Here is a 15901-nt window from a genome sequence, read left to right on the forward strand (position 1 = left end):
ATGGCACAACGTTGGAAACTGGTAGATTGGAGATTAGTTAGATAGTATACAATGACACAACGTTGATAAAGCTGGAAACTAGTTAGATGGAAAGTTGTTGAACAACTGACACTGGCACAACGTTGGAAACTGGTAGATTGGAGATCAGTAGGATAGTCGACGATGACACAACGTTGGCAACGTTGGAAAGTTGTTGAACAACAGACAATGGCACAACATTGGAAACTATAGTGTGTTGGAGATTTGTTGGACAGCCAACAACGTCAGAACGTTGGAAACGCGTGTTTGATTGGATAGGTGTTGAACAGCCAACAAAGGCACAGCGTTGACTACGTCGGAAACTAGTTCGATGGAGAGTTGCTGAACAACCGACAAAGGAACAACGTTGGAAACTATTTTCTTGGAGATTTGTTGGACAGTCGACAATGGCACAACGTTGACAAAGTTGGAAACTAGTTTGATGGAGAGTTGTTGAACAACGGACAATGGCACAACGTGGACAGCGTAATTGGAATAGTTTATTGGACAGTTAACATTGACACAATGTTGGAAACTATAGTTTGTTGGATATTTGTTTGACAGTCAACATAATATCCCGGCATAATATACACAGTGTTGAGAACGTTAGAAACTGGTTCATTGGAGAATTGATAATTGATAAAGTTGGCGGAGTACAGCAAGTCTGCATATGCCGACTTAACCCAAGACAAGACAAGACTACTGGCATAATTTCCAATGGGGCCAAGGGGGGGGGGGGTCGATCAAGTAAGTTTGCTTGTCTATCCATGTCACCCTTGGTATCCCCCAGCAATAAGGGGAAAAGAAATCGAGAGAGAAGGAAAATAATGGGAAGGGAAAGAGGAACTAAAACTAAGTCTAAGGGGAAAACAAAAATAAAGATGGGGTAATAGAGAGGCTGCATGCACCTGGGGATGCAAATGTGTCGATTAATATAGAAAATAAAGAAGAAAAACAAGAAAAAAAATGTAGTTCAAGACCAGAATTTCCAGAAACGCCCTCGTCGATCCTTTGCAGCTGGCAAGGCCTTTCACAGTAAGTACGAGATATGTCATAGGCCTACCGTCACATAACTAGAAGAAATTGAAGAAGGAAATACAAGCATCAAATGTGCCTATTTAAAAATACCATACTATTCTGATGCGCAGAATTAGTCGCGACGTCGGACTCCTTCTGTCATGTCTGTGTAGTCTGCTTCCTTCAATTTTGAACTTGAAGAATCTGGCAGAATTTGGACTGGATAGTGGATATAGATAAGTAAATTCCAGAATATCTAGTGATCTGGAACAGTACTTATAAGCTGTATATTTAGGACCTACAATCTACAGTTGAATTTTCTTTGCACTTGCAGATAATCGGTAACTGCAACCATTGATCCCCTCCGAAAGATCCCGGAGTCAGCTTCTGTGTGCGTACAGTCCGACGCTAGTATATTCGTGTACTGTAAGTAGTAGTAAAGTAGTACTTAACACCAGTCACTGCACAGTATAACATACTAACTAACCTCGTAATTAGCTTGTGTGAGTGACTAATACTAACCTCGCAATACGTGTGAGTGGGAACGAGTATGCGATACCAATGGCAAGGCAACAGTCATTGGATGATTTTCAAAATTCAAGTACAGTGTTGAAATCTGGTGTTGGTGTAACCCAGGCACCCAAGGGTACATTACATGCCGCCGCGCACAGAAAAATCAAGCCATAGAAGTCGTGTGTTGTGGACCCAAGAAGTGAGATCCCAGCACGTGCGACCCACTAGTAAGAAATCCACTGCCAAACGCGGTTCGTGGTGCGAGGTTAGTATACTAATACTAACCTGGCAATACGTGTGAGTGTAACCCAGGGAGCTCCGGCCCGCGCAGCGGGCCGGAGCCCAGGGGCTTACCGTGTAATTCACCATACCCACGGTAGTAGCGTGAAGTATGGTCTAAATAATTATCCGAATAAATAGTTAAAACAGAAATTAAGCACTTACCACGATTATATGGATGAAGGTCTAACGAGTGGCAGCTTCCTGACATCGAGGCACAGACTGGAACCTAAAAAAAACGAAAAGTTCTGTCGCGGTAGCTCTCCTCTTTCAGAATTAATTCAAAACAAAATGGCCGATTGAGACCGAGACTAATAGCACTAGTGCATTAGTATACATCTCTATGATATAGACTTTGTCAAATTCGCGCATGCGCCCTACACCCTCGGTACCGGTCTCGAACGGCCATTTTGCTATGAATTCTGAAAGAAGGAGAGCTACCGCGACATAACTTTTTCGTTTTTTGAGGTTCCAGTCTGTGCCTCGATGTCAGGAAGCTGCCAATCGTTAGACCTTCATCCATATAATCGTGGTAAGTGCTTAATTTCTGTTTTAACTATTTATTCGGATAATTATTTAGACCATACTTCACGCTACTACCGTGGGTATGGTGAATTACACGGTAAGCCCCTGGGCTCCGGCCCGCTGAGCGGGCCGGAGCTCCCTGGGTTAGTGTTGGTGTTGTGACAACACCGTACTTGAATCAGGCTGGTGTTAAGATTGACCTCGGAAAATATGGTGTATTTCCGGCAGTTTGTGTTGAAGGCTGGTGTTGATTGTCATCTGCTGAACCCAACACTGCACTGTGGCTGCATGGTGTTGATGATCTACAAGCAATTTCCCCATTCAGCAACACCGACGTACCCCAGGGATTGGGAGAATCGTGATTTAAAGTTCAGTGTTGGTGTTGATGAACTGTAGCTTAATTACGAACAGGGGGCGAACACGACGAACCATCTCCGTAAAATTATCTTTTACATTTAAGATGAGAGCAAATCATTAGAGTTTTAATACATTTCAATGAAAAATAATATTACGCTTGGTGTTGGAGCTCAGTTCAGCAGCCCTTTCACGCTCTCAACACCGTACACCGTACTTGAAATCACCCAAATGACTTGCTACCTGGCATTCCTGCCTTATTTATTATACGCTGCCTTGAATTGACTTGGTCGGTCTTGCCTGGCCTAGCCTGGACCGAGTGTTTTCCAACTGCAGTCAAACCTGTAGTTGCTATGTGAGGCATGATACACTTGACGCTGAAATATCATTTAATAGTTATGGCACGAGCGAGACTAGGCCATGGCCATGCATATTGAGATATCAGTTGACTTCTATCTTAATCAAAAAGAGGCACTCTTTAGTTACAGTAGGCAGTAGCTACGTTACTCTGAGTGAGGCCAAGTTACGCGACCTCCTTTTTTGATTTTGTAAATACTGAGAGACTGCAATTACACATGTGAGTTTTTGTGATGATTACTGACGTTGCAATTGGCATTGCATACCGAGTCATTAAACAATTGTAGACAGAAACAGAGATTGCAACTCGCAAGAAAATGTAATACATCTTAATTTTTATTACATATGCATATGTTTTTTTGGTATTAGTCTTGTTTGAGAAAAAGAGGATGTCAAAAAAGTTTGAATGCTACAAAGGCCTCAATAAATATCACACGTAATTATCTTGATTTCTCTTAATTATGTGAAGAGACTTGTAACAGAAAGAATGAAAAGAAATGAATAGCTGTAATAATAGTTGTAATGTTTTTTGATAGAATCATGAACAGATTACAGATGATGATGGCACAGTGTTGAAAACTGTTTGATGGAGATGGTGCATCGTTGGATTTGTTTAGAATTAGACCAACAAAGAATCAACGTTACAACAACATTTAACCGATATTAGACAAACATTGAATCAACGTTTACGCCAACGTTGGACTAACATTAGACTAAAGTTGAATCAACTTCCCATCAACATTGGACCAACATTATACCAACGTTGGATCAACGTCACCCAACGTTGGACCAACATTGGACCAACGCTGCCATACCTGCCTCATCTGGACAATGATTATGCACTCATGAATATTCATTACATCAGTAAATGACCAAAATTTTAGGTAATATTGCTATAATAATTAGAGTATTTATGTTTATTCAATATTTCCACCATGAAAAGTTTCAGAAAAGTATGTGGCTCCATTACCATATCATATATAATCAAAACATATTATTCTAAGTGAAATATTCAAGGTTAAGTGTGGAAAATGATATTAACTGTATTCTGCCAAGTATAGCAAAGTTGCTCTATATATAGGAGTCAATGACAGGATACAGTGGATAGGTGTAGGATGATAGGAATAGGATATAGGATTAGGATGTAGGATTTTAGGATAGGATAAGACATATGATGATAAAGATTTGAGTGTAGAGTTGTAATGGTGGACTTCACCTTGAAACCAATTAATGTTTTGTTAATTACTGCCATACGTTGGAATAACGTTGGAGCAATGTTGGAGCAACGTTGTGACAACGTTGTAACAATGTTGGAGCAATGTTGCCAGACAACATTGGAGCATTGTTGCTGGACAGCGTTGAACCAACGTTGTAAACATAGTTGGACTGACGATGTATGCAAGTGCACGTCCATCGCTGCTTCAACGTTGCCCATCAACGTTGCAGCAACGCTGTTATTGATGACTCAGCCGACATTATACCAACGTTGGAGCATTGATGGTGGACAACGTTGAACTGACGTTGGAAATGTTGTTGGTCTGACGATGTATGGACGTGCACTTCTATCGATGATACAACGTTGCTTACCAACGTTGTAGCAATGTTGTATTTGACTATTTAGCCAACATTGGATCAACGTTGCCAGACAACGTTGAAACATTGTTGCTGGACAACGTTGAACTAACGTTGGAAATGTTGTTGGTCTGACGATGTATGCGCGTGCACTTCTATCGATGATGCAACGTTGGCCTGCCAACGTTGAGGCAACGTTGGGAAAAAATTTCCCAACGTTGATCCAACGTTGGTCCAACGCTGTATTGTTACCTGGGATATAATGACTACATCAGGAATATCATATCTCCTGACTCGAAGAGCAACCCAAAGCGATTCTGGTCATTTATCAAGAGTAAGAAGTGTGATACAACTGGTGTTGCTCCGTTGAAGTCATCAAATGGAATCATCCAATCTGACTGCACCTCGAAGTCAAACACTCTGAATCAACAGTTTGCATCAGTCTTTACGAAGGATGAGTGTCTCACCAACATCCCTGATAAAGGTGATAGTCCTCATCCATCCATGTGTGAAATTGACATTTCTCCAACTGGTGTCAATAAGCTGTTATCCGGACTTGGTCCTCATAAAGCAACAGGCCCAGATGGAATTTCTGCCAGATTACTGAAAACACTTGCTAATGAGATTACCCCCAGCGCTTACGATACTCTTCAAAGCATCTATCCATCAATGCATTATCCCAGGGGAGCGTTTCATGAAAGGACTTGTCAGACGTTTTATCCGACAAGTCCTGTTTTATCCGACAGTTACCATAGTAACAGTGCCTCTCAGCCAATCAGAATCAAGGAAAGATGTCAGAAATGACAACTTATCGGATAAAAATGTTGATGAAACACTCCCCAGATGACTGGAGAATGGCAAATGTTGCTCCCGTGTTCAAGAAAGGAGATAGGAGTAATCCAGAGAACTACAGACCTATATCTCTGACATCTATCTCGTGCAAAGTCCTAGAACATGTTCTCTGCAGCTCTATTATGGATCACCTGGATAGTAATAACATTATAACAGATGCTCAATATGGATTCCGTAAGCGACGTTCTTGTATCACCCAACTCATTTTCACCTGTGATGACCTTGCCAAAGGACTTGACAAAGGCGAACAGCACGACATGATCCTTTTAGATTTTTCGAAGGCTTTTGATAAAGTCCCTCACCACCGACTTCTATACAAACTGAAGTTCTACGGCATTCGTCATACTACCCTGCGCTGGATTCAAGACTTCCTCCACAACAGAACTCAAAGAGTATAGTCGTCAATGGATGTACCTCAAATACTATCCCAGTCTCGTCAGGCGTGCCGCAAGGCAGTGTCCTCGGCCCTCTCCTGTTTCTACTCTACATCAATGATCTGCCTGATTGCATTTCATCTCAGACAACAACCAAACTGTTTGCCGATGACTGCCTACTCTACCGCAAGATCCAATCTCAGGATGATGCCAACAAACTTCAAGAGGATCTTGAATCCTTGCAGAAGTGGGAGTCAGACTGGCTCATGAAATTCAATCCTCAGAAGTGTCAAACTATCTCAGTAACCAACAAGCGGAATCCACTAAACATGACATACTCCATTCCATGATCAACCTTTACAAAAGGTCAGCTCTGCAAAATACCTTGGTGTTCATATTCATCAGAACATGAAGTGGAACCACCATATTAGCATGGTCACCAAGAAGGCCAACTCTACACGTGCCTTCTTGCAACGTAACCTGCACTCATGCCCAAGAAGCGTCAAGGTTCTATGTTACAAATCTCTCCTCAGACCTGTCCTGGAATATGGATGTGAAGTGTGGGACCCCTTCACCAAGGACAACACCCGGAAGCTGGAGATGGTGCAGCGACGATATGCTAGATTCACCATGGGAGACCATCGTCGCACTAGTAGTGTCACGGATATGCTACGACAGCTACAGTGGCCCACCCTTGAAGAGAGAGGAGCCCAGTACAAGGTGGTGATGGTTTATCGCTTGGTAAACACAATTGTTGATATACCAAAGGTACATTACTTCAACCAGGCTGCTACTTCCACTTCGCTTCGTGGTCATCAGATGAGGTTACACGTCCCACATGCTCGCACTGTTTCTTATCAGAAAACTTTTATTCCTGATACCATTAGACTGTGGAATATTCTCCCTGCCATTGCAGTTAACTGCACTTCAGTAGGTAGCCAGCTTCAAGGCTGAGGTGCAGAAAATCCAATTGCGCTAAGACTGCGCTGATTTTTTTTTACCGCACGTGTACGTAGAATAGATCTTCCACAGCACTGTACATACTCCTGCATAATACTAGAAGTACGATGATACACCAACCTGGTGGACTGTACTTTAACGGATGATGATGATATTTATCTAACGTAGATCTCAGTAACGTTAGATAGTAGGATGGGGGGTCGGGTGTCCAGACACTTAATATTTTTGAAGCCTTCTTTTTTTGTCTTTGGATTACATTAAAAATATGAATTCAATGAGTTATATTCATCTTCTATTTTGTTCTCTATATTTCCGTAGGCTACTATTGAATTCGTATTTTTAGTGTAATCCAAAGACAAAAAAGAAGGCTTCAACAATTTAAAGCGTCCGGACACCCGACCCCCCATCCTACTAAAAATTGATGAAACATCAAGGGAAGTTTTATCAATTTTTAGTATACCCAGTTGTTGTGTGTCCGGACAGGTTGTGTGTCCGGACGATCAATTTTAGAAAGTAATTTGGAAAAATTTACAAGCGAAGTTTCATCAATTTTTAGTTCAAAATGTTAGGAAATATTAGAGAGAACAAAATTGAAGATGATTATAACTATTGAATTCATATTTTTAGTGTAATCCAAAGACAAAAAAGAAGGCTTCAAAAATATAAAGTGTCCGGACACCCGACCCCCCATCCTACCGTACCGGTAGATCTAACGTACCGGTATTGCTAACTGCTATGTTTAACTCAAAGTTCAAACTTTAGATTACCTGAAGATCTGAAATGGTGTTCCTGCCCATGCTACCAGAGTCTGAAGACTGCCTGGAAGCTACCTCATCGCTATCTCCTAACTTAAAAAGAAAGCCAAACGGATTTGCAGTAAAAAGTGAAGCCATCGAATTTCCTGACGGTGCAAGATACTCAGAAATATTATGCATCTCTAACTTAGCTTTCCTGTTATTAGACTTTGATCAATCACAAAGAGCGGAAAAAATACCCAGAAAATGTTAAGTCAAACGCGTCCACTACTGTACTGCGTCAAACGGTTGCTATGCGCAATAACTTTTGACGCGCCTTTATTTTTGTGACGTAATAACTACGTACCGTAGAAATAATGTGCGCAAGTCAAGTTCCTCTATTATATTGGAAACACATGTGTGACGTAATAATATACTTTAAAAAGGAGGGTAAATTCGTTATTTCGGCATAAGAAAAATTCATATTATAGAGACTTAGATTTATATAAGGTATGTTTGCAATATTTATGTCCAAACTTTCTTCAGGTCGCCGTTTCATTTTTCACGAAGCTCGTTAGAGCTCTCTCTCTCACACACACACCCGCCTCGCGCACCCAAACACACACACACACACACACCTAAATCATACAGTAATACCATCTCTCTCTCACTTTCTCTCCCCATTTCCATTTTCTTGTCTTTTTTAAAATCTATTGTCGTGTTGGGATCGGTAATTATAATTTAGAAGGGAAGCGTATATAATGAAGAAAGTTTGGAGAAAGTTATACAGTTTAAAATCACAGGGTATTTAATCGTCAGTATTCAGGATCAGCTACAGTTTACAAGTACATGAAGATATCAATGAAGATACAGATAAAACAGGAGACGATGAATATAATAATTTCGAAGTATAAGATTAAATTCTGAAGTTAAAATAATATTGGATGGATGTCTAAGTCTTGAAGTCAGTCAGTCTATATGGATGAGAGTGGGTCTATTATTCACTATCTGTGATAATCAAGTAGTCTTATTTATATCATTAGTTCTAGTAGGGGTGTAACAATTTAAGGTGGGAGGGATCTAAACTTGATCCGATTGGTCTACAGGTAACTGTCTATCAAACTTTCTCTGTTATAAGGGGTGTGGTGATGCTCTGTGTAAGACTGGGCTGGAAGTGTGAGTCATACTTCTTAGAACTTTTGTTCCTTGACGTTAGCTGACGTCACTGAGGGTTGGTCATCTTATGGTCAGGGTTTAGGAGTTAAATGGTATTGGGGTTTTGGGGATTCTTAGATGGCATTGGGGGAGTTTGTTAACACTGAGTGAAGGTGAATGACTGAAAGGATAACAGGAAGTTAAATACATACTACATAACACCAAAAAGAATGCGACGCCCACTCCCTGCATCTCAACGCTTTCCAATTGCAAGTGTTTTGTTTTCCTTTCTCATTAATACGCTCTCAAATATCTATTCAGCTACACGGACAGCATTAAACTGAAGATTCCCCCTCTAACCATTTAACCTATTCCCTTTTCTGTCTCCAAGATCTGTCAAACTTTCTATTCCTTTCTCCTTACCTCCGTTCCCTCTTCTTATTCTATCTCACAATACACTCCTTACTAGACCCGATCCAATCTACCTTGTTTCCTATCTCTTTTCAACAGGAACCAAGTTACTCTCTCTATATTTCGCCATCTCCCTTCCTACTTCCTTTTAATTTATTAATCTGCCCTTCCTTTTCCTCTTCCAATCCTCCATCTCTGCTCTCTATCTGCATCCATATATTCCTGTCATACACATTACACACTAAAACCAATCACAACAGTCCTGGGGGCGTTTCATAAAGCTGTTCGTAAGATAAGAGCGACATTAAGAACGACTGGTGAACATTTCTTACGCGCTAAACCATCGCCAATGAATATACCATTTACCACAAGAAAGGATCACCAGTCGTTCTTAAAGTCGCTCTTAACTTACGAACAGCTTTATGAAACACCCACCGGGTTTAAATGCACCCCCCCCCCATATCCCCGAGACCTGAAGTTACAAGATAACACCTTTTCCATTGAACCACATTTATTTATGGTATTTTATTTACTGATATATGGCGGATAAAAGGTAGCACGACACATGCCTCTGCGACATTTGCTCCTGTCTTTATATCTCTGAGGGTATAGTGTTAGAGTAAAGGTTGTGATAGAGTTCAGAATAATGTAAAAGGTAAGGATTAGGGTTTATTTAGCTTCAGAGGTTAGGTTTTATCAACGTGCAAATTTTCTATTGGAGCAATTGTCGCCGGAGCAAATATCAATTTCGGGTGTGTCAAAAGAATTAATTCTAGCAAGCTTTCAAGAACACTTTTTATTACAAAATCTACCCCGAAAAAATGTTAGTAAAGCGGTTCCTTGAAACAACTTTATTAGAGATTACCAAAGGGTATTTGACAAAATTTGCTAAATCTATAAAACATTTGGGTCTGATCACTTTTCTTTGCCATGTCTAATGGGTAAAGTAACTTGACATGTACATTACAGATTCTTAAAACAAAGATATTTGCAAATAATCAGGTAAAAAAACGTCTTCCTGTCAGGATCAATAACGGTCAAAAACTAAAACTGTAGGCCTACAGAGTGGTAGCTACTTGATAATGTCCGACCAATCAACATATGTACATGTATATAAGCGAATTATATTCAAATGATATTCATCTTGTATTTTTGTAGATTTATTAATTTTATCTATTTTTTAATTGTAAAAAAAAACACATGAAAACAGGGAGAAAAAAATTCAACATAAGAGAGGTTTCACAAACGTCAGTGAAAGACAGTTCACGTTTCAGTACTGTTCTTTGTTTATTGTCAATACATGAATTAAATGTATACACAGTATATGAAATGACATCAACCAGATAATCTCATGTACGCTAGTAATACACTACATTTCTGATTTCTTCAATGACGATGCACACATAGAATGCTCTACAATGCATTGAAAGACACCCCACAAAATGTGGCTGATTTTAAAGATAAACAATCATGTATTCTCTTTTTTTGTTAAACTGTGTAATATGTCTCTTGTTTTGATTGGTTTAAATAAACTTGAACTTGAACATAATGATTGGGTGGCTTTACACCATATATATTTAACGATGATGTACCCCCCCCCCCTCCTATTGTCTACAGGGGCATTGCAAGAAACTTAAGTTCAATTGCAAACCAAGTGAGACCAAAATTAAGCACAATGCAGTACTGTAAGAAAGTTGAGTTGCAATTGAGTGTAAATTCGCTATAAATTTGCGTTAAATCAAGGACTTGGTTTGGGAGCTGACACTCGCAATTCCCCATATCTCGTAAAGGCTCCTAAATAAAAAGGCTATTTGGGAATTAGTAGTCTGAAAATATGGTGTATGCACATGAACATGTACATGTATATTGACTGATAGTCTAAAGATGGTTGCACACTTTCGTTTTAGTATGCTAAATTCATGTTACAGAGATTACATTGTTAACGAGCCCATTATTTATCTCAATCAATTTTACAAAGTTCGCTCTTTAATGTTGTTTGCGTAATTATCAAGTGCGAACTTAGCGGACTTTGAGAAATGTACACATTTCTAATGGGACTTACGGTAGTCTCGCTACATGTAAAAGTGTAATTCACATTATGTATGAAATCTTGACAGACCAAGGTCACAGATTCAAAACCATAGTAATGTATTTCACCAGTCCATTTTATCATGGAAGGCTGACTGGGGACATTTAATGAGGCATATTGTCAGTGCTTTTTAGATAAATGTTACAATCTACTGAAACCATTGCATCTGATTGGTTGAGGGCAAAACTCTCCTGGTGGAAGGTACATTGAAACAGCCCCAGTAGTGCCCCAAAAGAAAATAGTGAAAGTTTTCTGATTACCATGGATCATTCTTGTAGGAGCCATGTGATTACTGCGGCTTGGTCCCTCAATACATTATTATTCACTGCTACTTGTACAAGCACGAATCTTGAAGATAAAAAAATCATTACAAAACCGAAATATTCTTACTGTAAGGACATCACAACAAGGAATTGATTTGGAGGATGAATGAATGTTTAAATGGAAAATAGACAAGCCTGGAGTGTCTGATAAACAACGAACCTCTTTCAAAATGAAGGTGATGCCACAAAATTTGAAAATTTATTTCTATAGTACAGAGAGAATATATACACCAACTCAGGTACATGTACCTACCACTGGAATATCTATAAAAAAAAGTTTCTGGGGCAAGCGCTAAAATTGTAAGCATGTTTTATAGTCTGTCAAATTAGAATTTTAACATGTTTTTTTCTCACCTTTTCCACTTTTGTCTGCCCCTGAAAGTGGTGCCCAAGGCATATGCCCCTTTCCCCCTAGATAGCCACTGCGATTTACAACACACAGTGATATACATGTACATGATACGTTACATTATGTTCAAGTAGCACAATACAATGCGTTAAAAAATATTGTCTCCAATGAATGCTTCATGAAGGTGCCGTAGCTTTTACTTGATCATCCGCAGACCATATCGTAGTAACATAAAGAGACTGTAATGGTAGATAGAAATATGTAGTAATAAAAGAAGTACAACATAACATTTGTTGACAGAGAAACAAGATCTGCACAATTTTCATGAATCAGCCCATTCGACAGACAGGGCTCTACAAAAATAATTACTATTGTAAGCAAAGCTTTCATTTGCTATATTAAACACTCATTTATCAGTTTTGGACACTCAAAACATGAACATTGTGTCTTCATGCTTAAACTATGAATGTAGATTTATTTAATCTTTACCGTAAAAACATGAGACATAAAATCAGGTATTCTATATAAACACATTTTGAAAAAAAATGAACAAAAAATTGGCAATCCTAATACATCCTGCAATTAACGAGACAATTGCATATAGTGTTGACAAAATCAAAACATTAATTAATTAATTAGTCATTTTCAATTTCTAAACCAAAACTATGTAAACATCAAGCACTACTTTAAATCTAGAGCATATCATAAGAACAAAAAGTAATACACAACTGATTGCAATACCTATTATAAGCCTTGTGTAATATGGCAATAAATAGACATATAGCAAGTAATGTCAAAAGATCAAAACACAATTGGTTGTAATATTTTTTTTGTAAGTATTTTTTCTTCTGCATTCATATATTTATTGTATGTCTTGTGCAAGAACTAACAATGCACTGGCCAGATCTATAGCATGAAGTAATATCAAAAGAATAAAACACAATTGGTTGTAAATTTTATTTTATTTTTTTTTTTTTTCTACATTCATATATTTATTGTATGTCTTGTGTAACAGCTAACGATGCAATGAACATATATCTATCTATATGTATCGCAAGTAATGTCAAAAAAATAATTGGTTGTAATGTTTGTTATGATTTCTCTTCCGCATTCACATTCATTGCATGTCTTCTTACATGTATGTATCAAACAAGCCAATAAATAGATCAATAGCAAGTCATGTACAATAAATCATTAAATATGTTGATTGTATATATATTTAAAGACCATGAACACATAAACGTCTTTAAAACGTGGCACTGCACAGTGTGAACTCACCTCAAAGATGCAACAAGTCCAGCTGGCATGAATTTACCACTGTTAGAATATCGGTATCCCATAACACCTGCTAGCACCACAGATGTTCCTGAAATTAAATGAAGAATAATTGGTATTTCATTGAACAACCTGTATAACCTCCACACAACTTTTTGATAGTGCACAGGGTTTACTCTGTATCATTTGGAGTGTTACTCAATTGTTATGGTGGAATTCTTGCAAATAAACAAATAAGAAAATTGTTATAGAAGGAATCTCATCAAGTTTAACTAATCTATGTCTCAGATTTAAGTTAAGACTGGAGTCTATGGAAAATGGCATGCTAATGATACAGGAAAAAAAATGTGGCAAAAAAAATAGCACAAGCACATTATTTGAAACATTTTTAAAAATGTGTTGGTTCAATCATTCCAAGGGAAAGAATATCAATTACGGTATCAAACATCTGGCCTGGGGCCAATCTTACAAAGAACTGTCATTGATCTGATCAATCGCAACTATGGATGGCCAGCAACGTCAACATGTAAAATGCATGTTTGTTCAAAAAAACATTTCTAGATATGATGTATGTTTATAAATTCATTGATTTCTTGACGATTTGGTGTGTTCTCCTTTGTTTACAAAGGACATTTTGCAAATTTTCTGTAGAAAGTTATGACACTGTTTGGATTTCCATAGAGTTACGATTAATTGGATCAATCGTATCTCTTTGTAAGACGGGGCCCTGAAGTAGTGAGCAGGCCGAATATATAGGCCTACATGTACCGTATATAACAACAAGTGGAATGCCTCTGGCCGTCTCACCTGCATCACGCGATTCAATATAGCAGCAGTGCTGATTTTGAAAACTACTATAACTCGCACAAGATGTTCAGTGATACTTGGTTACTCTTATTTCCACGTTTTATGAACTAGACCAATACACTTATAGAGATATGATGGCAATTCAACAAATACCCCCAACGTGGCCAAAGTTCTTTGACCTTACATGACCTTTGACCTTGATCATGTGACCTGAAACTCGCACAGGATGTTCAGTGATACTTGATTACTATTATGTCCAAGTTTTATGAACTAGACCAACACACTTTCAAATTTATGGCTGTAATTCAACAAATACCCCAATTTGGCCAAAGTTCATTGACCATAAATGACCTTTGACCTTGATCATGTGACCTGAAACTTGCACAGGATGTTCAGTAATACTTGATTACTATTATGTCCAAGTTTCATGAATCAGATCCATAAACTTTCAAAGTTATGATGGTAATTCAACAGATACCCCCAATTCGGCCAAAGTTCATTGACCCTAAATGACCTTTGACCTTGGTCATGTGACGTGAAACTCATGCAGGATGTTCAGTGATACTTGATTAACCTTATGTATAAGTTTCATGAACTAGGTCCATATATTTTCTAAGTTATGATGACATTTCAAAAACTTAACCTTAGGTTAAGATTTTGATGTTGATTCCCCCAACATGGTCTAAGTTCATTGACCCTAAATGACCTTTGACCTTGGTCATGTGACATGAAACTCAGGCAGGATGTTCAGTAATACTTGATTAACCTTATGGCCAAGTTTCATGAACTAGGTCCATATACTTTTTAAGTTATGCTGTCATTTCAAAAACTTAACCTCAGGTTAAGATTTGGTGTTGACGCCGCCGCCGCCGTCGCCGTCGGAAAAGTGGCGCCTATAGTCTCACTCTGCTATGCAGGTGAGACAAAAATGGAAAGTGAATCAATATGGAATGAACTTCAATCATTTTTAGTCCTTTAGAATCTTGCTACAGGTAGGGGTCGACTCACCAAAGATGACAAAATAGTTGTTTGGGTCTTTTGAAGTTAGAGATGCCCCATAGCCTGCCATAGCTCCAAACAAAAGACCAGATGCTAGGGACATGGTGCTACCTGAAATAAGAATAATAAAGACCAGAGCGATCTCCGCCGATCAATTTTCAAAACTACGAAATAAAACATTGGTAACAGACATTTTCAGTATTATATCAGAAAATCAGTAGTATCAGAGAAACTGTATAATCCAAGGAAAATGTGGGCCATCGTTCAAAATAATATTTCATTTAGACCTATCAAAATGCTAAAAATCTAGACAAAGCATCGGCCCCAATTGGGTGACAGTTGTACCCATGAGCACTTACACTAAAGGGCTACCATCAGTGAATGGGATGAATGTCAAAAATCATTAATACATCCTCAGAAACAACTGTTATTCCTGTCTTAAGATCTACTTCCTTTTTGCTTCATTTTTTTGTTTATTGATTAAGCATTAATACTGCTCGCACTAGCAATGTACATGTACCAGGTGGTAGTCAAATAGTCGATCGTCTCAAATATCCCAGTCTCTTACGTGTAATGTTAATCCCAGAAATAAACAAAACCAATTGATTATTCTGGTATTTCTGGCCTGTCGAATGACACAGAACTGTGTTACTTTCTTTGGAACTTTTTTGTTTGAAAACCTAGATCTTGCTAGATCTGACAAGAGTCTACTGAGTACATGTAATTGTCAGAATATGTAATACCTATTCACACTGACAGGGATTCGGTAATCCTGGGTTTTAGGGGACTACAGTGTACATCATGATTTGCATCACGATTTGAGTGAGATAAATAAGGAGTAGAGTCTACGACTACGGGCCCAACGTTAGATCTAACTTAGATCTACCCTACATAATGTTAGATCTAACTCACTCATTCTATGAACAAGGTTATGATAT

General features: G+C 38.5%; 1 protein-coding gene across 1 annotated transcript; it reads right to left on the minus strand.

The window, feature by feature from the left end:
- Positions 1-10383: 10383 nt before the first annotated feature.
- Positions 10384-15095, minus strand: LOC129280598 (transmembrane protein 14C-like). Its single transcript, XM_054916601.2, has 3 exons — positions 14973-15095; positions 13161-13248; positions 10384-12121 (listed from the first exon to the last, which is right to left on the minus strand). The coding sequence occupies exons 1-3, from the start codon at positions 15064-15066 to the stop codon at positions 12079-12081; spliced, it is 225 nt and encodes a 74-aa protein (XP_054772576.1). The 5' UTR covers positions 15067-15095; the 3' UTR covers positions 10384-12078.
- Between the last annotated feature and the right edge of the window lie 806 nt (positions 15096-15901).

Source organism: Lytechinus pictus, chromosome 17, assembly GCF_037042905.1.
Source record: "Lytechinus pictus isolate F3 Inbred chromosome 17, Lp3.0, whole genome shotgun sequence".
In the NCBI taxonomy this organism is placed as follows: Eukaryota; Metazoa; Echinodermata; class Echinoidea; order Temnopleuroida; family Toxopneustidae; genus Lytechinus; species Lytechinus pictus.